This window comes from Tyto alba, unplaced genomic scaffold (assembly GCF_018691265.1).
Source record: "Tyto alba isolate M040663 unplaced genomic scaffold, T.alba_DEE_v4.0 Super-Scaffold_2, whole genome shotgun sequence".
NCBI classification, from domain to species: domain Eukaryota; kingdom Metazoa; phylum Chordata; class Aves; order Strigiformes; family Tytonidae; genus Tyto; species Tyto alba.
The window spans coordinates 24,769,476-24,793,935 of NW_024881282.1; the positions used below are offsets into that span (position 1 = coordinate 24,769,476).

A 24,460-nucleotide genomic window follows, 5' to 3' on the forward strand; every position below is an offset into this window, starting at 1 on the left:
GTGAAAGAGGAGTTAGAAATCAAAACATTTTGTTAGCCCCAGGGAGGCTACAGAGGGTCGTGTCAACACCTTGTTACAGGCAAACATGAAACACCTTGCCAGTTGGGTCATGAGTGTGTAAGGGGCATGGGTTGAAGACAGTAAACCAGGCAGAGCCTTTGCCACCGAGCCAAGCCTGTCAGCATTTTGAAGAGACAAGAGCAGTGCTGCAATCTCTGGAGACTGGATCCACCGACCCTGAGGTCTTACAGGGCTGTCTGCACCCCGACAGCTGTGAGACGGGGCTGGAGGATGCCCTTGGCCTTGGGAAGCATGCTTTCCCCATGGCGTGAAATCTTGCTGAGCTTTTTCAGAGATACCTGCCACACTTTGAAAAATCCCCATTTTCCTGCTTTCCTTTGTGATCCTCTGGAAACTGCTTCTGGCCTGCTGAAATAATAATAGCAAACATGTTAAGGCGAGTCTTGCACATTGCAGGCGTTGATACTCTGCCCTTGCAGCTCATCCACTGTGAGGGAACAGACAGAAAAGCCACTGCATACAGAAAGGACACTCTCAGGAGGCAATGAGAAAAAGGCATAAAAAATAAGTGGATGTATTTAGTAGATCATCTTTCTGAAAAATTTTCAGCTTTCTAAGTTAAAAACTGGTTTGAACTGAAGATAGAAATAATAAAGAGAAATGGACACAGATGCCTTCTTTTCAATGAACATCTGTTTGTCAGCTGAAAGTTGGGCCTACAGGAATTTAAATGCTAAGTTAATTAAAAAACAAAACAAAACAAAGCAAACTTTTCTTGGTATCTATGACTAAGCTACAGAATTCAGGCAGAAAATTGCCATAGCAGACTTTGTGACAATAAATTGCCCAAATGAACACCTGCTCTAACAGCATGACCCAAAATGTGTAGCTCGTTCAATAGCTACCCCTTGATATCTAACAGAGAAATTGGACCAGTAAATATTGTTTCTCCCACACTTCCCCTTCAAAGAGTCCTTTCCCTCTTTCAGCCAAAAGGAGGAATTGCTTGGTGATGCCTAACTGTAGTACATTTTTTTGATATCTAATAGATTTAAAACTCACTTACTGCTGTCTTCTGTGAAGCATGTTTCAAAATGCCAGGGGTCTGCTTTTCTCTCTGTGGGTGGGACTGCCTCACTGTGTATATATGAAAGATTTTTTGCTGCAAAGAAAGTTTTTTGCAATTTAAAAAAAATTAGGTTTAGATGAAGAATGCATGCACCATGCTGGTAAGAGGGCACATTCTTCCAGCAATGAATGCATTTGAACATAGCTACATGGACTCCAAAGCATTTTTCAAGCTGAATTTTTGCATGGGTTATGTTCAGGGCACATATAAAAGAGCACTGTAAATCAAAGATTTGCACTTGGAAAATGCTTTCTTTAGATGCTTGTACTAAACAGTAGATAACCTTTCTACAGGTCTGGCAATTTTAGAGAATTAGTCTGCTTAACTTTCTTACATATAGCTTAAATATACGTATATCAAAACTTAATCGATACCCCTTTCTGCCACGATTTGGGCCTTTCCTCACAGCCATTAAGCAGACATACCAAACATTTTTTTTTCTTAGAATACCACAAATATTAATATTTTCTGAAGTTACCTGCTGGATGAAGAGAACTAAACCACTGATGTGCCAACACGTATTGGGTAGTCACTGTGGCATTTTTGTTACTCCTACATTCAGCTACCTGCATTATAATTGCTGCATAGCTCCTCCTTCCTTATTGTATTGCTCATCCTTCTTTGATATGTCACTGTAGGGCTGGAAATCTAATCACTGACCTTGAGAAAATTCAGAACAGTCTCATAAACATATAGTCTTGCTGAAGTTGGTGGTAGCATGTATAGCTTCCTGATTTGCCTCTGTTGTTTTGGTCTAAAGAAGAGGTTGTAAGTCTATCACGTAAAGAGGGCAATAAACCTAAGTCATGTAACAGTCTGGCTCCTGCTCAGGAAGAAATATTAAGATCCTGACACTGTTAACAAATATTGCCCTGTCTCTAATTTCACCCTAAGGAAGACTTGCTCAAAAGACTTGCTCAAGCTGGTCCGGAGGAGGGCCACAAAAATGACCAAGGGGCTGGAACAGCTCCCCTATGAGGCCAGGCTGAGAGAGCTGGGGGGGTTCAGCCTGGAGAAGAGAAGGCTCCGGGGAGCCCTTCGAGCGGCCTCCCAGGGCTTAAAGGGGGGACAGGAAAGGTGGGGAGGGACTCTGGATCAGGGGGTATAGTGGTAGGATGAGGAGTAACAGTTTTAACCTGAAAGAGGGTAGATTTAGATTGGATATAAGGAAGAAATTCTTTCTTGTGAGGGTGGTGAGGCACTGGCACAGGTTGCCCAGAGAAGTTGTGGATGTCCCCACCCTGGAAGGGTTCAAGGCGGGTTGGAACTAGATGATCTTTAGAAGTCTCTTCCAACCCAAACCATTCTGTGATATGATTCTATGATTAAACCTCCTGTGATTTCAGATGTGGGTAAAGCAAGGCCTTATATTAATTATGGTAGTAGATGTATGACATATAAGAACGTTATTAATGGTGTTAAGATAAAAATTTCTATCAGAGTACTAATTAGCAGAGTAAGATTCTGTTTGAGATTCAGGCACCTAAATGTCTTCAACAAGAGCTGGACGATGCAGAACCTACAGAGGTCTGATCATAGCAGACTCTAACTGGAGAGATGAACAGCCACTATGGTCAGGACTCCCATCCTTACGCATGGCATTGGGTACCATTCTGAATGTATGAGGGTACCCTGTTTGACTTCCAACTGCCCTTACAGGAGGATGTAGATCTCCCACAGTCAGTTGCCCACAGGAAGGTAGATGGTGACCACCATTGTGCCATGCCATAGAGTCGCCATCTCTTCTATCCAAAGCTGATAGATATAACACAGAATCTACGGGACACCTGCGTTGTTTTGGAACAATAAGTGGAAAACATAAGGGGTACCTAGCCAAAAGTCATGTAGGCAGCTTAAACGAGCCCTCTGTGCAATATTAGCAGCTCCCATACAGATGTGCCAGGCACCACGGGCTGCTGGAGAGAGAACCAGACATACATGTTTGGTCAGGTGAATCTCTACTTGGTGCTTAGCATAGAGTGAACCGAATCACTCTCTAGGCTGCATGTATTACATTGGTTATATCTCCTTGAACTGTCATGGGATCAATTCAGTTGCCTAAACACAGGTATCTACTGAGATGCCCTCAGGCCCCTAAGACGTTAACGTGGAATTGTCAGGTAGGACACAAGACCAGTAACTTCTGAAGTGGGTGCTAGAGGTCTGACAGGGTACACCACAGTGTCTACAATGACAAAAGATGTCTGTGTTTAAGCTGCTGAATTCACTTCTCGGCTTACATATAGAAACCTCTAAGTAGACAACTACATTCAGGTGCCTTAATCCAAAGCTAAGTCCCACCCTTAGCTCATCTGCTTTGTTAATTGTGGTAGGCCACAAGCCAGATAATTTTTGCAGGGGTCTGTGTCTTGCTCTTATAATTCTTGATATTTGAGGGATCACTGACTCCAAGCACTGCAGGAACTCGGAAGGTGTTCCTGACATCCCTCAGCCCAGCTCCAGAGCCTGTTTCGATGGCCTGGCTTGCTTAGCCTTCCCCAACTCCACAGCTCAACTAAGCATGGGAATTCTCACAGAGGTTTCTTTGCTCAGAAATGGTAGATGCATATGGTAGACACAGCACAACACTGCACCATGAAAACACAACAGTGATTTCAGCAATTTGAATCCACAGAATCCAAGTCCTCTTTACACACAGTTAATGAGTACTTCATAGGGTATATCAAGCATCTTTTTATTAGCCACCATGTTCTACTCTGTCTCTGTTATGCATGATTTAGTTGGCTAATTATTTTTTTTCTATAAGGTAAACATCCAGGCAAGCTCCAGTCATTGCCAGCAATGTATGTTTACTTTAGACTATATATCTTTATGTTCCATACTTGGATGTTTTCTGGTCTGCACATCATCCTCCCTACATGACATATCCTGTGTAGGCTTCTTAGTTCTTTGATAGACTACAGACATCCCATGTGTTAATCTAGTATCTGACTGCCTATCAGACAGTCTCAGGATTCTCATTACTTAGCTGCCCAGCTACAAGCTTTAAATTTCATAACTGCAAGGATTCGTAGAAGTGCTTCAGTCTCTGCTGCTGGCCCATATATAGGTCCTAGCAAGAACCTGCAGATACTCCTCCAGTCTTTCCATGGCGCCAGATCACTTGGACAGCTGTTGCTTTTAGAAACCTACAGGCTGGTGACTGCCACTTCACAGTGTGATAGGTAAAAAGCTGTTTCTTCGATGTTCAAAAATCGCAGGAAAAGTACAGAAAAAAATCCCACCAGAGAAGAACCCGAAACTTAACTATGGAAATTATCTGACTTTCAATTTTTGAAGTAGTGCACTGATTCTTCTGGATAGCAACTGTGAAGAAATGCTTAATGCAAAATGCTTTGGCTACTGGCCATGCATCTATGCTTTCATGTCTCAGAGTTGAAATTCATTGCAATAATTTTCAAGGTTTTTTTCTTTTATTACAAAGGTCTACTTTTCAGGACTGGACTGTTGCAGCAGGCCAAGTCTTATCTTGGCCTAATCTGCTTCAATTCCTCAACCCACATTTGAAGAGGTAGACCCTAAACTCTACATACTTACTGTTTTGGTAATAAATGGCTTGACTTCCCAATGGTTTTGAGCCAATCTTGGAAACACAGGAGTCAAGCCTTGCTAGAGTACCTGGGAATAGATCCCAAGTACATTTATGTGAGTATGAAGCAGCACTAAAAGACTAAATGGCTTCACAGTTGACTGTAAATCGCATTCAGTACTACACCCTTCACACAGTACTGAGACTGAGTTTTTGCAATTGAGTCAAAATTGATTTTGTATAATATAACAGTTCTGTTTATTAAAGAGCATCATACGCCTGTAGCCCTGAAAAATGTTTATGCGTTTGCAGCTCGTGTTGCCTGTACATTTAGTAACGCAGCAGCATAGCGCAATATACTTTACAAAGTTTCAGCTCAGTTCAGTTTATAATGATGTAACTCTTAACTGCAGAAGAGCCATTTAGGTAGAAAATCTTAAAAATAATTACCACACTACAATACTTCCTAAAACAATTCCTATCTCTTGGTAAGCCAGTCTTTGCCTTGCAGTAAAGGAGACCAATATTGGCATGAACTGAAACCAACAAGAAGTAAGTATCTGAACTGAGATGTCTTTCGACTGCTTATTGAAATGCAGATTTAGCAAGCACTAACTTGTCCTGCTGTATGATTTTAGCAAGAGTAATTCTTATCAATTTACCTACGGAAAGGGATCTAAAGATATGATGATAGAAGTAATTTTGCAGGATATTCTTCCCTGACTGAATTTAATGCATAAAAAATTCAACTTTCATGTACATAAAACTCAGCATTGCATTTTCATTTTTTAATAGTATTGCTTTTTATTTCTTCATTTAAGCCCCTGTGGATCTTTCTTCCCATGGAAGATGTGGCATTTTGCCAGAGGTTTTAAAATAACAGGAATTTGAAGAGTGAAGGGAAATGCTTCAGCTGTGCCTGAACTGAAGAGATAGGATGGCTGTATATGAAAAGTCACCATACGTGTCTCTAGAGTGCTGTCAGCTCTAGACTGAGCCACAGGATTCAAGCTTTCGAGCCATCCTGTAGAGACAGAATTAAATTGGTTTCAAAATGATAACAGCGTATCGCAAATAAAAATTAAAATAGAAGTGAGAACAGTGAAATTATGTTTCCGCTCCTTTTTATACTGCATCAGAGATCACAAACTGGGATTTTCACAGGCATGTACCTCTTAGGGTTGAGATCAAGTCTATCCAGATCCCATCGAAATTGTTAAATCTATTGCATTCATATGAATGACCCAGTCCCTCTGTTTTCCAGGATTTTCTACCCTAAAAGTGCCAAAACTCATTAGGCAACTCCTTGTTTGGTCTGTAACTTCCCTGGACACCCACCTTCGCTTGTTCAGACAGTCTCAGCAGGCTCTGGGGAGACAGGCCCATTTCTTTAAGCACTGCAAACAGGGTTTGGTTCCTGCCTAAACAAGAGGCTCATGAGCTGCATGACTGGAGACGGCAAGGAGCACTCTTCTGTCCTCTTTCCCATACCCCTGACTCTTCTCCCTCAGCTCTGGACCCTTCTTGCCAGCCAAGTCCATGTCCCCTGCCCAGGACGGGAAGAACGAGGCTGGTTCTGCCTCTTCGCTATCTCCCTTCTCAGGAGAGCAGAAACTTCTTTTCCCTTCTGTCTTTGCCCATCCCTTCTTACACGAATTCAGAAGGCACTTTTGAAGACAGGGAGATCATTTACAAACCCTTGCCTCATCATCAGGATAATGGGAAAGTGTCTGTGGCCTCCCAGAAGTAAGAGACAGCATTTCCAAGATGTCATTTCCAATGATGTGGTATTCCAAGATGGTGTTTCACCATTCTTTCCATCTCCATAGCTTTCTGTGATTCAGGATTTGAAATGGGTTTAGTGGTTCTCCTAAAGGAGGGTTTGCAAGACTGGGAAGGCTTTGCAGCCCCTGCCATCCAGGTACAAGGAACCGTCCAGACACCACATGTCCCCTCCTAGGTTACAATGGGATTGTCGTCCCTGTCCCATGTGAATAAAATATAAATTTCTAGACTTGCCTTGAAGCTACTCCCTGTCACCCTCCAAAGTAAGATGGGCCAAAGGATTTGAAATTCCAGTTTTCTTCCATGGGGATGTTCGTGATTTTCTCACTTCTTGAAGACGCTGTTAGACAAGGGTAAAGAGAAAATGATTGAAGTTTAGGTTTCCAATTTCCTACCTCACACTAGATTCTTCCACAGAACAAAGGAGAACAATTCAGAGTCCTTTATGGGATACAAAGGATTTGTCACACTTGAAACAGGAGTTGACTAGAGTCCCCAGGATTCAAAAATGGGCATTTTCGGTTCTTACCAACAAAAAAAAAGTGGAGATGAGAATGATTTGGTATTTACAGCCAGAATAGAGGAGGATTTGACATCTTCCCAAGCATTCTTTAGAACTACACTAATTCATTAAACCAGCAGGCATATTTTGGACATGACAGCACGGTGTTTCTAATTTCAATACAGTTAGTTAATAGCTGTTTTTAAAGTCATTCTGAATGCACAGTGAACACATATAACTAATGTGATCAAGAGAGAGAAAAGGACCAGGTATAGAAGGATGCATTTTTTCAAGAAAATTGGACTTGCAACTTCTTCTCCGAGAAAATTGAGGAAGAGCTTATTTGCCTCGTAGGCTGTGAAGTTCTGGAAAGGATGAAGAAGGTAAATCTAGAACACTGTTGTACAGCTTTCCACTGCGAACAGCTATTCATCAGCAAGTGGAAGTAAAATTTGACACTTTAGCAGTTTGCATTTAACAGACAGAATAAAGAAGTAGTATTGTTATACAGTGATGGAAGCAGTAGAGAAAACACTTGAGTCTAATTCAGGTGGTGATTTTTTTAATCAGTGTCCCCAACTGGTAGCAAGTACTTTCATGTCTTGACGTGAAGTGCTGATAGTGTAAATCTATTACACAAGACTATTTTCAACTGACTGTATGCTTGGATACGTTTGGAAACACACCTGTGAACAGAGAAGGGCCATTAAAACAGAAGATGGTGGGTTTATGCACTGAGACCACTCGCTCTACTACAGTGAGGAGCACGGATGCTGCCAGTGTAAGGCTGTTAGTTCTTCTGTGGAGATTTTAAAAATGAGGAAGGGGTTTACTGCATTGAAGCCAATGGATGATGTGATCTCAGGGAAAGCTGTTAACCAAATCTCAAACAGTAACAGAGTTACTTTACCTAAAATTAGGGATCCCAGAAGATTCAGCCTCTTTGGGGTAAAACCAGAAATGTTTTGCTGTTGAATATGTTTGCATGCACTGACTGCATAGCTAACAAAGAAAACTTCAGCACGCCCTGAATGAAAATTATACCGACACTTACAGTATATATTATACATATTATCAAAAGATAAATGTTCAGTGATCACCAATACACAGAGGCTGAAAGGTAAATCTTGATCTGCCAACTTGGGGCAGAGTTGGAAGCGTGCTGGCACAGCACCACAGACACAATGGAGCCATGCTTTGAACTCAAGGAACAGTGAGGGAGACCTGGATGTCTGCAAGTGTTTGGCTGACCTTTCTGTGTGGTTAATATTGCACAGAGTTTGTTAGACTGTCTGTTAGAAAAAAAAAAATTTGGCTGGGAGCAGTGTGAGATTGTGTTGTCCTAAAACATGAAAACAAGCTTTCTCTGTAAGAAAAAAAACCCAAGCAACTGGTGGCCACAGTGTGCATTTTCTGACATTTAGACTTAAAAAAAAAAAAAAAAAAAAATCTTTCATCTGGCAGATATACAGGACAGGTGAAGTGACAGCTTTGTGCCAGAAACTTATGGCCAAATTTCATCCCTCAAAAATAGACTAATAACTTCAGGAGCACAGTCACTGTAGGCTTCCTGGACAGTTTTTGGAGAAGGTAGCCACCTCCAGAAGTTGAGAAAGATCTTAGCTAGGCTGACTTACACTAACACCATAAGGTTATTTCTTTCCTTTGACTACTGAGAGGCTCTGGAAGAAACAAGCTCTTAATGAAGGAGCTTCAGTTAAGTGCCTGCTTATTGGTGCTGCCTAAGTATAAATAGGATCGTTCTACATTTTAGTTAATAATTAGTAAACGAAAAGAGAACATAACAAGATACATTTTTAAATCTCTTGTGCCCCCAGATACCCAATGAAGCTTTTTTTCCTTAAATGTCAGCAATGGATTTAGCATCACTAATACCCAGTTTTAGGCTGAGGTATTTCTGAGGCACGTCTCTACATCCTGATTCTTAAAATACTTTGGCAGTGAGCTCCAGTGAAGGCATCACGCTTCCACTGAAATCAGGTCAGTGGCTGAGCGGGAGCCTGGCTCTTCACTCCTTGCGCAGGGACAATGGCAGCAGCAGGGCCGTGCATTGAACAACTAATTTCCAGCTTCTGCAAGTAACTACCCCGTGAGGCTAGCACCCTTTTCTGTTGCTGCAGCTCCGTTGCTCAAGCTCAAGCTGTCATTTACTTAGACTGTAATGAAATTTCAGCAGTCTGTCAGACTGCACCTGGCAGCCGATGGCCAGCCCTGGCTCTGGGCCTGCCATCCCCCTGCTCCCACCTCACAAACTTCCTCCCTTAGGGATGGGGTGCTGATGGTCCCCTGGGCTGTTCAGAGCTTCAACCCTTTGACACAGGAACGAATTCATTACCACCAGTGGAAGACTAACTGCAATCCTGTCCGCTACATCTTTGGTCTCTTCTTTAAAACCAGCACAAAACAACCCCTGAACCCAAACTGAATCAGTGCAGGAAAGGTGGAAGTTGGAAGTTCTAGGAACAGGCACAGCAAACACCCTGCCTGCACTTGGGAGGTGGGAGAGCCCATCACGTGCAGGAGAGGAAACCTTCAGCAGATCACAATTGGCATTTAAATCCATCGACTCATTATTAGCGATTACCTGTAATTTTCCCCTGAGGGTACTTATTTTCAAAAAATAAAATGAAATTATCGAAATTCTTTCATTACGTAGTTAAACAACAACTTTATCTCCTGGGAACATCTCCCTGCCCTTAACAGCCTGCCTAGTAGGTGTGCTTTATTCTTAGACATCCCAACTCACGTTAACACAACTGAATACCAGGTTTTTGCAATGTGTTGAGCTATTTCTCACTTTTCATCCCTGGTCGAATTGTTTTGTCTGACGGAGACAAGAACAGACCTGCCTTTGAAGAGAGGTCCATGCATCATGCCTGCTCAATTGGTTAAAAAGCGTAACTCAATAATCAAACTTAGCTCAATTTGTTTCCTCCAGGTAAAGATCCGTGAGGCATTTCTAATTGGAACTTGTTTTTCATCCAGTAAACAGCCAAATACACTAACCTCCTACTCCAGAAAAGAAAAGTGTTATTACTGGGAGGTGACAGTCCATGAATTACTGGGGAGGGGCGAGGGGGCTGAGTGTATGATGTCCTTGGATAACGAGCTTCTCTTTAATTACTGTTGCATGAGTTCGCAGATGCGATGTCTCTTGTCAAGGTAGCACGAAGGAAACACAATGTGAAGGAAAAATGAATTTTATTTCCTCGCCTTTCTCACCTCCACCCCCGCCCCCGGGCCCCGCGGATCGCCCCCTCCCCTCGGCCCCGGGCTCCCCGGCGGTGGGAGGGGAGGGGGGCTAGGCGCAGCCCCCCAGAGGGGATGGATCCGGCCGTCGGGTCCCTCCGTGGGCTCCTCAGAAAAGCCGTTTCGGGGAAAGGGAGCAGGGCAGCGGCGAGGGTCCCGCCTCCGAGGGGGGCACCGGAGCCCCGGCGAGCTTCGGGCGCCCGGCGAGGCGGGCGGAGGGCGGGGGGGGGGGGGGGGCCGCCCCTGCCGCCCTTGGACGGGGATCTCCGCCCTCAGGGGCCGTGGGAGGGTGACAGAGGTGACCCCGGAGGGAAGGCAGAGCCCCCCGAGGAGCCCCCGCCCCGCTGCCGCCCTCTCCCACCCGCCCGCCCCGTCTCACCCCTGGAACCCGCCCCCGCAGGCAGCTCTGCCCGAGGGAGCCGGGCGGGGAGGATGCAGGCGGCAGCTCCGAGGTAATTATTAATAGCCGTGCCCACCGGGGCGGGAGAAGGGGGGGGGGGACAGGGGAGGGGGTGGGAGAAGCGAGGTGAGATAAAAGGGGGCGGCGGGGGGGCTGGGAGGAGGGAGCCGCCGTCGCGGAGCCCCGCCGGGAGCATGGTCCCCGCCGCGCCGCCGCCGCTCCCGCCGCTGCCGCTGCTGCTGCTGCTGGGGCGGCCGCTGCTCGGGGCGCCGGGGCAGGGCGCGGGCACCTGGTCCCGCTTCGCCCGGCTGCCCTACCCGCAGGACCAGCTCTTCCTCCACGACACCTTCCCCGACGGCTTCCTCTGGGGGGCGGGCAGCGCTGCCTACCAGACGGAGGGCGGCTGGCGCCAGGGCGGCAAAGGCCCCACCGTCTGGGACACCTTCGCCCACCGCCCGGCCACGCCGCCGGGGTCCGTCCCGCCGGGCCCGGCGGGCGGCGACGTGGCCAGCGACAGCTACAACAACCTCTTCCGCGACGCCGAGGGGCTGCGGCGCCTGGGGGTCTCCCACTACCGCTTCTCGCTGGCCTGGGCCCGGCTGCTGCCCAACGGCACGGCGCCCCTCAACCCCGCCGGGCTGGCCCACTACCACCGGCTGCTGGGCCGCCTGCGGGAGCTGGGCGTCGAGCCCGTCGTCACCCTCTACCACTGGGACCTGCCACAGGGCCTGCAGGACGCCTTCGGCGGCTGGGCCAGCCCCGTCCTGCCCCAGCTCTTCCGCGACTACGCCGAGCTCTGCTTCCGCCATTTTGGCGGGCAGGTGCGCTACTGGCTGACCATGGACAACCCCTACGTGGTGGCCTGGCACGGCTACGGCACGGGGCGACTGCCGCCCGGCGTGCGGGGTGGCCCACGCCTCGGCTACCGGGCGGCCCACCACCTGCTCCAGGTAAATTTTGGGCGGCGGGAAGGGGCCCCGGCGGCTCCTCGGCTCCCCCCCACCCCGCTCTCCGCGTCGTGCCAAGGGGAAGGGCGCGGGGGGCTGCCCTCAGCCCGCCCCGTTGGCAAGGCCTGTTCCCTGGGCGGCTGCTGGAGTGGAAACCGAATCGATGTGCCCGACTCATGGGCTAAGGGCGGCAAAGACGGGAGGCAGGAGCATTGCGTCGGCGGTGATTTTGAGTTAGTGGAAACGCGCAGAGTTAAAGCGCTCTCTGTGTTCTGCAGAAATGTTCCAGTCCTGCCCCCAACGCTCGCGAATGCTGTTCTGGGTGGGTGACTGGATGGATGCATTCGGCTGCGCCAGTCCAGTGCTGGCTTGCTAAGGTTACTGTGGAAATGCTTAATATGACTGTAAAGAGAATTCATGCGTTTGATAAAAAAGTTAATCGAAATGGTAGAGGTTGCTGAAATGTCATACTGAGAGATTTCTTGGCAGACTATGGATTTTTTTGAGACCCCTGTTCCCCAGGTAGTCTAGTCAGTGGTGTAAGTAGTTTGCTATATGTAATTTTTATGTAATGTATCTATGTATGGTTTTACTGTAAATCATGGAAGCAAAGATTCTGGATCCTCAGGGAGAATCAAGCAAAAGTGTGTACAAATCCTTCCAGTGACAGGACAGAGGATTCAGCCTGACTGGAATGGTGTGGCCATTAAGGCATTTTCTACTGTATCTTAGTACACATTCACGAACTCTGCTCATGTCCGTCTGATCAACATACACTTACTGGCAGGAGTTATATGCTAATGAGCATCGTATATTAGATGTGAACACCAAGAAAGCATCCAACACGTGCCTTACTCAACTTTTTGGCACTTTTCTGCATTACTTGTGCATTGTCTAGTGCTACAAATAAGAGAAAATATAGGTGGGGAAAATGGGGGTAAAATTTCAGATTAAATTCCTGGTCCTGAAACCTTGAAACTCTTCATTTAGTACCTTGGGGTATACTTGACAATGTTTCGCGCTTGAGTATATCCCACATCACCGCAGTGTTTGTCTGAGTCCCTCATAATCTCAGGCATATGCTTGTTCACGTAAGAGCCCTGCAGAGAATGAAGGTGCTTTTCTATTTAACAAATGAGAAACGGAGACACAGACTTGCCTACGCCGTGTAAAAAGTATAATTAAACCGGGAAAGTCTACCAATACTTGGTTTAGTGACAGAACCTCAGGATAAATTTTGTCCTAGTGATTGTCATTCAGGGTTTTCACAATTAGTGGACAGTTATTTTTACACAGGGTGTAAGGCAGCAAGGTGTCCTTTTTCCACTGTTTCGTGAATGAGGAACTGAAACACAGATGCAATTAAGACCCAGAGTGTCCACTGATTGTTAGTGCCCTTTTCCAGCATGTGATCTTTTCAGAATATTGGTCAGTTATATTATACTTTCTGCTCTTCTAGAACACAGATCCTCAAATCTCAAATCACCTGCAGAGAAAGTAAGGGACGTGCAGTTTATGCAGAAGAGCTCCCATCCCTGGCTCCTCCAGGTAGAAGTCTTCAATAGAGGCAGAGGTAGAGCTGAACTCTTCAGAACAGAAACGTGAATGGCTTTAACACCGAAATCCTCCTTTTCCTTCTTACGTCTCCGTAGTTTATTGATACTAGACCTTTCAACTTGTGGAAGCAGCGAAGTAGGAAGCCACTGGGTATGGCTGCTTTGACTACACAGCCTGATACTGGTGGAGAAAGTATATGTAGTCGTGTAACGAATGATTAAGTTATACTGCATATGGTAAGGAGTGAATTGCGTCTCCACATGCAAATTAAATAGTTCTCTTACATAATTCCTGAATGATTGACTTTGCAACATGAATAATGTTCTTTAATGTGTGTCTGTGGGTTGCATATAATTTTGTAGGTGAGTTTGGTCCGTCGTTCCCGGGAGCACACGCAGCCTTGATTTGGGTCAGAAGGCTGCACGGTGTCACAGCTTCAGCACGTAAGCTGGAGGATGTGTGCAGCACCAGACAGTGCTGCCAGCAGACACAGGCCTCACAGCTCCACCGGAAAAGATGTGGTTGTATTATCCCCCTCAAAAAAACCCCTTTCAGCTGCCTAAACTTTTGCTGCTTATGTCTTACGTTACCCAAAAGGTTGGGTCCCAGGTTTCTTCCTAATATTTTTTCCTTCTCTGTGGGATTCTTCTCTTCTTTTGTTTGTTTGGTTGGTTGGTTGTTTTTTTCTAGAGAATTTGAGCTTGCAGAACGTGTTTGTTTTTTAAAAGATAAAATGTGTTGTCAGAAATGTTAGGTTCTTAGCAAATAAGCAGACTACCTCTTCATACACGTTTTCTGACTTTTTTGTCCTTATTTAAAATATGCAGTTTTAAGCATCTTCTTCCTGCGTTTATTCAAACTGAAGACCCTCATAAGTGGAAAGCTTAATAGCTAGCGAAAGCTGATGTCTACTGATTTATTTTGCTGGACACTAATTATATTAAAAGAGAAAATAATTTCCTTTAAGTTCTTTAAAATTCAACAGATATGAATGTGGATTTTGGACTCTGTCTTTCTGAGCAAGTTATTTATTATCTGAATAAATAATCAAATAAGAGTTTGATTCCATTCAGGTTGTTCAGTTCAGGGCTGGTGAAAACAGGGCAATGAAGTTTGATCTGAATAATGATGTTTAAATTTAGCTTGAATGGATTTCGTCCTGTTGTACTGAATGTTTTAATTACCTTTAATTTTTCTGAACTTCCACAAGTAAGTCATAACAGATGCTAAATGGACTGAGTAAGAGACACACTTTATAAAAAAGAGCAAATAAAAATGGTGTAAAAAAACTTGTAAGAAAAAATATTTTACGGATGCATCCTTCCTTTGTTATTGAGGGATGTTGATCAGTATTCAGTGAAACTTCACCCTTTTATAGGATTTCCACTGACACTTGTCGCTTTTGATATGTCTAAGCCCTTCAAACATGGTAAGAAATGGAGGAAGCTGTACGCTTTTATTCACAAAATAAATTGAATGGTTCAAGTATGGTTCATAAAAGTTGGCATTCTCTCAAGTCAACAGTCAGAAAACATAATGCCAGCAATTTGTCATGTATATGATGCATCTCTTTCTCCAGATAGAGTTGAGAGAGGTCACTGTATCATGTTCTGGTTTTTGCAAATGCGTTCTTTCATTACCGGTTCACAGTATATTGTCTGAGTTGAACATACTTGGATTTACTCAATATAAACAGCATTTGCAGAAACAGAAGAACACGTCCTTTCCCTGAAGAAGTGAGTGGAATTGCTGCTTGGAAACCAGTCACGTAGCAACAGACTGATTTCTATTCCAAAACTCTTTCCAAAACAAAAGGTAAGTACTCTTTTGTTGACCTTCAGTGCTAAACCTAATAAAGTATCAGCAATTGCCGCATAGGAGAATGGTCTTTGCTCAGTGTGTATTGTTTCTTTCAAAATTTAGACAGCCTTCAAACTTTCTCTCAGTGCAAATGGAGTGATTTCAGATCTTCCTGAAAGTAACACAGATTACTGGAGTTGTGAAGACATACGGAATTTTCAGAAAAAAAGAATGAGTAATTCTAAGTAATCGTTTGGGTTGTTGTTTTTTTTTTTTTTTTTTTTTTCTATTCTTGCTTTCTTAAGACTTAATTCAAAGAAGAACAAAGAAGAAATTGTTTCTGTTTCTGGTTTTGAGTATCACTTGGGTAGTATATATTTGCAAAGAATTTAATGCAGTAGTGATTATTCTAATCACTCATTTGAATTGCGTATCTGTCAAATGTCAAAGATGACCAAAAAGTGCAGTCAAACCATAGAGCTTGTTCAGATCTGATGCTGCAGTTTTGTGTGCCAGTAGCTGTGAATGGTTATGCTATGTTCACAAAGTATATTAACAGCTATAGTGTACCTTTCTCAAGCTTTAATCATCAAAATTAAAAAAAAAAAATTTCATTTTAAAATGTGATAAACAGAGGAGTTCAGGTTTCAAGGATGCTCATTTTAATAAAATTAGCTCCAAAGATAGAATATGTAACTTTCCCCTGGCCATTTCTACCTGACTGCATACAGATTTGCAAAAGGAATGTTGTTTTCAAATACTCCACTGTAACAAAGTAGCGGTTTGTTATCTTTACAGAGTACTTTGATCTTTAATTATAGGAATATCAGGACTGTGTGGAGACCAAGGTGTTATCCTGGAAAAGTAGGAGTGGACCTCCCTCAAATGTTGGCATTCTGTAACTTGAAAAGCTTTTTAGAGATTACAGGAAATCTTGTTAGAACTCAACAGGCAGGACCTGGAAAGGCTACACTGGTGACTGAAGTGGGCTGGAAGCAGAATTTGTGTGTTCTCTGAGTGGAAGGGCGTCAGGTTGAGCCTGTGGGTCTGTTAAGTCCTACCTCAAATCTTTTGCTGTTCATTATGAGGATGGGGATTTCTTGAGGGTCCCTGCTCATTACGAGGATTTTAGTGCTGTAGTTGTGGTTTTTTATAGCTGCGAATCTCTGTGTTTAATTGTATAGGCAGCCCCAAATCTGTGTTTTCATATCTCATTTTAAGTGCCACGTGCCTGATCTTTCATTGTTGCAGTAGCTGTTGCTGGAGGTACCCAGGTGATATTTCTGGTTCCTATCCAAGATAATCTAGTATGCTTCCTTTTTAAATAGCATGCTTTTCAATTAAGATCAAAGTTTTTGTTTAACATGTTGGGCAGGGCTCTGCTCAGTGCCAGGAGGATAATGACTACTGATTAACAGCAGTTTGATACAGGTAAGGGCATTTAGATAGGCAACATAAAATTCACATCTCATAAGGTCTCCCTGGGTACATGAGTGTAAAGCTGTCTGCTTCTTGATACTCTTTCGTTTTGCATTAATAAAACCTCATAAAGCATGAGGCATTCTTGGTTCTCCCCTTCAGCCTCTCTCCTCAAGCAGAAGAGATCCTGTATTTGTTGTAGTTCTGGGGGATCTGAAGTGAAATATGTGGAACTGTGCATTCCTCTGTATGACAAACTCTTTCAGTTTCCATTTTATCTTTTTTCTATGGAGAGTTTCCAGTACTTAAGGTAGTTGATGGGCATAATTCCTACCCATACTTAGGGATATTTATTTTTGGGACCTGGAAAATAAAGCCTAGCTTCATTTTTTTTTCAGAGTGAAATGTGTATTTTAGTTTACGGTAGTTCACCATTTTTTAGTGCCTGCCTTTCCCTTTTGGCTGAAAGCAAGGAGGTCTTAGAGCTTTTCCCATGATAGATCAAGTAGAAACCTCTATTCTGCAACCATCAGCAGGTTGAAAGTGCAGAGACAGTCCTTTCTGTTGAAAGTGTCATCTTCTGTGAGGAAGAAATGCTCTGTCATGTAAGAGAAAGTTACTTCACTCATCACACGGCCAACTTCTAGGTGGTCAAATTCTGATCTCTCTTACTTTTGGTAGAAATTAAATCAGAATAGGATTCTAGCAATTTCTTGTGCAAATGACTTAGCTTTGTTCCTCACATTTATTAACTCTTTCTTTGACTAACAGCATCTCCTTCCCAGTCTACTCTGGAGAACAAAACATTTTTTCCCCCTATTTTTCAGTATTTCTTCAACTAGACTATACATCTGTGGAGCTGGTAGCACTGTTGGCAAGCAGGGACCATTAGGACAGCGAATAGAGAGCAGTGCAGGGTGTGGGCATTTGGAGACGTTTCATTTTTATTATTTTTGGTGACTGTGATGGATGTCCTTCTTCCTTTGGGAGAGACAGGAACGAACAGATGGACATATGCATGTAGATGCTCTGTAGTTTGCTTAGCTCCAGTTTGTAGGGTCTTGTGGCTTTCAGTTAGTAATTGGCAGAGTTTGAGGGCTGTTTGCTAAGCCTTGCAACTGAATGTGTGATTTGTGTGCTTGGTTGTTGCAGATGAATAGTTAAAGTGCTGAACTTAATCTGAAGATGCAAGGTTGATCTTGGCAAAGTTTTAAAAAAGCCAAGAAGCCAGCAATCAAAGGAGACTGCTTGCACAGACTCGTAGGTAAAGAAATGTATACAAGGAGATTTTCTTCCTCCTTTCCATGATGGTAAAAATAAAGAAAATGAAGTGACGAAGAAGTGCTTCTGAAGAAGTAGAGGAGGTGACCTCCATATACAATGGTGAAAGGTTGTAGAAATTATAGGATGTGTGTTACCTCTTTTAAGTACTACATAAAAACTACTCATGTTGATTATTTGCCTGCCAAAGCATATAGAAGAGTGTCACAGGTAAAACCGTGAATGCTGATGTTAGGTTAAATCAGAAGAAAGGAACAGAAGCATAAAGTCATAGACAACATCTCAGGATGTCTGGGAAATTACTGAAATGAAGACTGGACAGATCTCTGAGGCAGAAGGCGACCCATGGAATATGACCATGAATAAAACAGGACAGAAGAGACTGCCTTCTGGAGGAAGAACTGAATTACTTCACTCGAGAGAAAATGTGCCAGCAGAAAGAGAAGGTGAGTTGTCAAGAAGGAAGAGTAACTAAGCAGAAGACGAGAAAGAGATATTGGCCATAGCAAGGGGCTGGGAAGTCTTCAGTAAAATGGGATGAGTAGGAGACAAATGATAACCAAGAAAGGGAAGGAATTAAATTTGTACTGATGCTCTCCCTGTGGACACTCCTGGACATAAATACTGATGACAGGAAGGAAATTTAGAGTTGAAGGTCCATATGCACACACACACAAAAGGATAAAAGTTCAGTATCAATACAGTTAGATTGACTCTTAGAAGTCATGGATAGCTCTTGGAGGAAAAAGCTTCCAGAATGGCCTTTCAGTGTTAATGGTAAGAACAAAAGTCTTTTAAGACAGCTAGGGAAGTTTGAGAAAAGAGACTTTTTGCATTTGATGGCTGTGGGGGTGACAGTACTTGTAAATGTGTATTTTCCTCTTTGCTTGCAAATTCATAACAATGATATATGATAACGATTTAAACTCTGAGAACATAGTTCAATGGAGAAAATGAAATACGATCTATATTATCAGTGAACAGTTTGTTTAGGTTATCAGTGGTGACAACTTCTGGCTTGCTGTGTCAGCTTCGACTCTACTCTGAGAGCACAAAACACTCATAAGAAGCCTGGCCTGTTAAGTTTGTGGTGTCTCCCTGGAGATTTGTCAGGGTGAGTCCTTTCAGTTGCACACAGGAGTAAGGCAGCAATTTCAGAGTCTCTGGATTTGGCCACACTGAAGCACATTTGTGTTGCTTCATTTTTATGTATGCTTAGTCTGGGAAGAGATAGCATTCTGTGTTAGAACTGCAAAAGTTTAAAGTTTAGCTTGGTTTTGATTCTGAAAAAAACACCCGTATTCTAAATTATCCCAGTTACTGAAGTCTTTACAGATGCTGTTTACAACAGCTGGTGTAGCAGCCGGGGGACTGGGTCCGTGGGTGTTTCCAGCACCACCAGTCAGCGGGGGCTCTGTGACTTCTGCATGGTGGGAGCCACAGGGGCTTTTGCACATCTTGGGACCCAGCCAGCCCGGGAGGCTGAAAGGCTGGGGGGTGCTCTGAGACACCCCATGACATGCACTTTGGCTGGAGGGTGAGCTGCCAGGGGACCACGCATACTTCCCGTGGGCTGTCACTTTGGTCTGCACGTGAGAATTTTGTTGCTTGCACTTTAGGTCTCATGTTAACAGTTGAGCTTTGACTTCTGTTTTAGTCAGCTTAGCACACCTCTGAAGACAGCTGAATGGTTTAAAATTGGCCAGGAGAGATTATGCTATGGAAATGCCTTGTTATTTTGTGAGTCCAAAAGTCAACCCAGGAATCCTTTTGTAGGTTAATCAGTTTAATGCCCTTACTAAGGGCTAGAAAATGTTGACACCACCAGATTATATTTTACAGGCTATGTACTTTACAGCTGGGCAGATAGTAACATCTGTTTGTTTTGATCCTGCTTCTAGAAGAGACATCAGATGGTCAGGTGGGGAGGGAGGACAGACTTGTAGCTGATGGTCACATGTTCTGGTTAGAGTTCTCTGTGATTTCCCAATGCCCTTTATCAGACAGCTTTTTTCTTTTGAATATGTAGTAGCTCCACCAGATCAGGTTGTGTTGGTTTGGTTTTTTGTTTTTTTTTGGTTTTTTGTTTTTTTTTTTTTCCCAGTGCTGAGGGCAAAGTTTACTCAATTTGTTTATTTAACTTTTGACATTTTAAGAAATAATCTAATTTTTGCTGCAGACATGGAACTGTTGAACATAGTTATTGATTAATTATTCTAATTATGGTTCCTTAACTCAAATATATATGGAAATGGTAGAATTACACAGCATTTCTTTTCTTTTGAGAAAGCAAGTTGGGAATATATTGTATTGTCAGGCTGAGTGATTATTTATTGTTTTGTAAGTAATAGCATTTTGCTTCAAAATCAATTTGGTAATTCTGACCTGAGGTTTGAAATGAAAGTTCAACTGGCTCTTGACTGTACAGTGATGACATGCTTTTTGTAATACACTTATTTCATTCTTCATTTCTTTTCCTGTCATGGTACAATGTTAACCTGGGTACAAGCGGTGTTTGCAGAGAGAAGGGCCACCACAACAGAATGGCCATCACCGGTTACATATTCCATCAGCAGGCAAAATCCAGGCCAGAAGGAGTCATAACAAAACATGGGGTGATAGGAAAGAGGAGTATGGGGAAAACGAACAATGCATGAGGAGCTGGTGAGATGTGGGGGTGCCAGGCTGTGAGTGGGAATGCAGGAGCTGGGTTTGTGAGACAATACTGCATTTTTGTGTGTATATTTTGAATTGAAAATTAAACTTGATGTGGAATGAGATGGCCTGCAGTCCCCCAAACATGAGTCGTTCTCTGGTTCATTTTTATTTATAAATGTCATATGATTTTTTTTTTGAGGAAGATGACTGGTGATATAATGAAATCACAAACTTATGCTTCACAGTGATGAAGCCTAATTAAAAGAGTCTGTCTTGGCTTATGGTGTCCACCTGCTGTCCCCACATTGCCACCAGCGCTGGGAGTGGGGGGACATAGAGAGCAGCCTACAAAACAAAGGAGGGATGCTGCATTAATTCTGGGTTTCTCACAGGATCTTAAGGGAAATAAGTGAGAACTGGTTTTTCCTTAAGCTTTTTTGTGAATCCTGTCACTTTCAAGCAGTTAAGTAAATTAGCACGTTGAACAGATGCATTCCTCTTAACTTGAAGAAAATGTGCATTCCCATATTCAAGTAGCACCTCTGCTGTGTGAAGTGTAAGACCTTGGAAGTGCTCTGAAAGAGCTCTTGAACTCAGTTTATCATCCTACTTCCCTTCCCAGCCATGAACATGCATCTTGTTTTGAATGAGAGGAGAATATTGGAGCATACCATTCAGGGCAAGAAACAGAGCTGTGGGAATATGATTCAGCTGCAGTTTTGTATCCCAGTGTGCTTGGTAGTATAAAAAAAATCCCTCTTCTTCTTTGTCAGCTGTGATTACTACCCCCCTGTCATATCAGCTAGCTTTTTCTCATATTCCTAATACCTCCTGTTTTCACAAAGTAATATAATGTAATTAGAGCAAGTCAGAAAGATCTAAAAGCTGTGAAGCTGCAATTTGCTGATTCATTGAAATGAAAATATTTGAGAGAGATACTTCAGTTGCTCAGGAAAAGTTGAGAACTAGGGGAAATAAAAATCAATCATTTTATTTTTACTTAGCCATGTAAATTCTCGGTTTTCCATTTTGAATTGGTATTGAGAATTTTCATTTTGATATAGTGAGTCAGTGATTTCACACACTGCCTTCTGTATTGTTTCATTGGATGAGTGCCCACTGCTTCAAATTGGGTCAGTTTACCCTTGTGAAATTGCTGTATAACCTGCTGCAATATGACTGACTTCTTGAAGCTGCAGATTGATGCCTTTTATTCTTCGATGAAAGAAATAAAACAGTCTTAGAGCTGTCAGGACAGAATTCTTGTGCCATAGTGGTTACTCTGTGTCTCATATTTGTAGCTGGGATGCTTGTGCCACTTTTGTGTGAAACTGTAATTATTCAGTCATTTATCCCACTCCTCTTTCCTGCTTCTGGTAAAAAGAAAAGTGGTACTTGAAGGAGCCAGTTGCTTAAAAGGGGGTAGAATTCTAATAAAAGCTGCATCAAATTGGCACAGTCATTCTGAGTCTGGATATTAGAACCAGCAAACTGTAAGTACAAGGCAGCTCAGAAACAGCCTTTTCCCACTGCCCAGCTTAGGGTAATGAAATAGAGACCACTCCAAAATTGGTTGGTGGTGAAATGGTTATAGAAACAGCATTGTAATGCTAAGCCATGAAAGGTGAGAGCCCTAAACTACACCAGTCAGATCCCACTGGCCTCTTCGGGAGACAAATGTTACCTGTGTAACTGGTAATTTGGAATAGGCTTGTAGAAACCAGAGGGGATGAGCGTAGGTAGGGATGAGATACTGATGCTGGTCTGTGGGATCTGGTTTTGGGGGCTCTTGACTGGTGGTCAGGAAGGAATTTATATTGTCAAGGAACAGTGATGTTTTTTGTGAGGCCTCTTTTTTCTCTGTGTCGTGGAAGGTGGGCAGGTTCCCAGGATCGTGAAGGTATTTTACCTAAATAATTTGCCTTCTGTTGCAAGGTCTTAGGATTATGATGATATCTTTGCTCTTTCCTGTTTTATTCCTGTGGCTCGCTATGATGTTTGGAGCATTTGGTGTTTTTTCTGGTTTTAAAGGTCTCGGGATTCGTTTTGTGTCTCACAATTCCACAAACATGGGAAAGAGGGGGAATATAGTGGATATTATTGTGCAGTGTTTGGGGCGGAAAGCTTGCTACACTACTGCAGGCCACTAAACTTGATGATTCATGTATCTCCTTTCAATTTTTTGCTGAGGGACTTCGTTTTGTGGGAGTGCTTCTGGGGAATATTTTTTAGGAATGAAGTGAGTATGGAACAGTGAGCTACAAAGAGCGAGAGGAGTTGGAAAGGGTCAAACATACACTGGAGCAGCATGTTCCCAAAGTAGGAAAAGACTTGGAGGGTCTGGAAACAGACTTGTGATGCACTAGCATTTTGTAGACCCAAGACCATGTAGAAATGCCTGAGTGAGCTATTTGAACATTTAGGGGAAAAAATATACTGGGAGGTATACAGAGACAATAGATTCAATTGGTCTGTCAAATCCATAGAGTAGTTTACCAGAATAAACAGTTAACTGTCAGAGACCAAGGCTTCCTGTGACACAAACATTGACGTTGGACATAAGATGGAAACAGTAGCAGTGACAACTGCCCAGAAAGCTGCCAGGCAGACTCAGCTTTTTTTGTTATATCACTGGTTGTGTAATAAAGCAATTCCAGATTTTTGAGTGGCTGGTGCAAGCAGCTGAAGATTTTTGTCTGAAACACCTTATTCTGGAACAGCTTCACTGATAATGAGATGAGTTGGGCAGACTGACCCATTGCAGTGATTCTTATATTCTACTATTACTCTTCTACAAGTGTAAGAAAATACTACTTTCTCAGTCCCCACATTATTTTTCTGGTAAGATTAATTATCAGCCCCACCACTGAATAATTCGCTATTGTTCTGTGCAGTAACTATGAATAGGTTTGGGAAGCACCAGCCCAGAGCCTCAGTTTTGTGTCTCAAAATTTTTAAAGGCTAGAGTATGTTCGTAAGACAGAGGGGCAGTAGGTGTCATTTTGGAGTGTGTTCTGTGAAACCACTGCAGTTCTGCACTGGTTGAATGACACTGCTGATGTAAATACTGAAAAACAACATCCAATATATGAACTGTAGCACAACGTGGTGGAACGAATACAGATAAACACCTTTTCTAGCTGAAAAAATTGTCTTTGTTTTGCTGACTGTGAAATGGATGGGTTAACTGAAGAGTAATCTGTGAGATGTAGAAGTAATTTTCTTATCAGCTGGTCACCTCCAGATGGAGGACACAGGAGAGCATGCAAGGAAAAGCAATATGCCTGATCAAGGGTGGACAGGGCCAATACAGAAACAGTCTGTTCTGGTGTCAGTTGGCCACCAGCTCTCAAACTCTATTCATGGTGCTAATAGGAGAGTTGGACGGGGATTAGAGCCTGCAGAGTCCCCACATTCACCTTTGTGTATAGCATAATTAGCACTGGGTAAAACTAGGACAGTCTTCAACCTGTGAAGATTATCAATAGCAAGTTATGTTTAGTCAACAGCTGAAAAAACAATGGTAAACTACCCAGGGTTCATGTTCACCCCCAGTTAGAGCTGTCAGCAGCAGGGCATTTTGCGTTTGAGTGAGCGTGGAAAATTGCTCCTGCCCCACAGTTTAGCAGCATCATCGTGCTGTCTTCCAGGCAGCGTTTGCGTCAGCTCCGAGACACAGTTTGGCATCTGCTTGTCCTTTCAATAGTTGGCTTTTCAATAACCATTATAAAATGTGGTTTAGTGTAAAGATATTTCTCTTAAAGTGGTTTGGCAGCATTCCCGGAGATCCCAGAGGGAAGAGCAGCTAGGACTTGTTCTCCAGCTCTGAGCCAGCTGTCCACTGGGCTGACCAGGGGCGTAGCTCTGTGTACTTTGGCTCTGCACCACAACTAGCAAGTGAAGACATGGACTGAGCTGCCCTTGGCTGCCTGCAAGCCTTCGGCATAGAGACAGATAATTCGAAGTGGTGGGCCAGGAGCTGTTTCAGGGCTGGCGATAGCTGGGTGAAGATCAAGGAATGCAGTGCATGTGATTTGCTAGGTAAATGCTTCATCTCAGTAGAGCCATCTCCTGTGCAGGCTGTGGAAGTAAACACAGAGGAGAGCAGTCACTCGTGAGCTAATTTTACCCATGTTCAGCA

General features: G+C 43.4%; 1 protein-coding gene across 1 annotated transcript in view; it reads left to right on the forward strand.

Annotated features, from left to right (window-relative positions):
* The first annotated feature begins 10,812 nt into the window (after window positions 1-10,812).
* Window positions 10,813-24,460, forward strand: part of KL (klotho) — a 51,235-nt gene continuing 37,587 nt past the window's right edge. Inside the window, exon 1 of the mRNA XM_032982825.2 lies at window positions 10,813-11,607. Coding sequence (XP_032838716.2) covers window positions 10,852-11,607 — 756 coding nt within the window. The 5' untranslated portion in view covers window positions 10,813-10,851. The remainder of the gene's footprint in view (window positions 11,608-24,460) is intronic.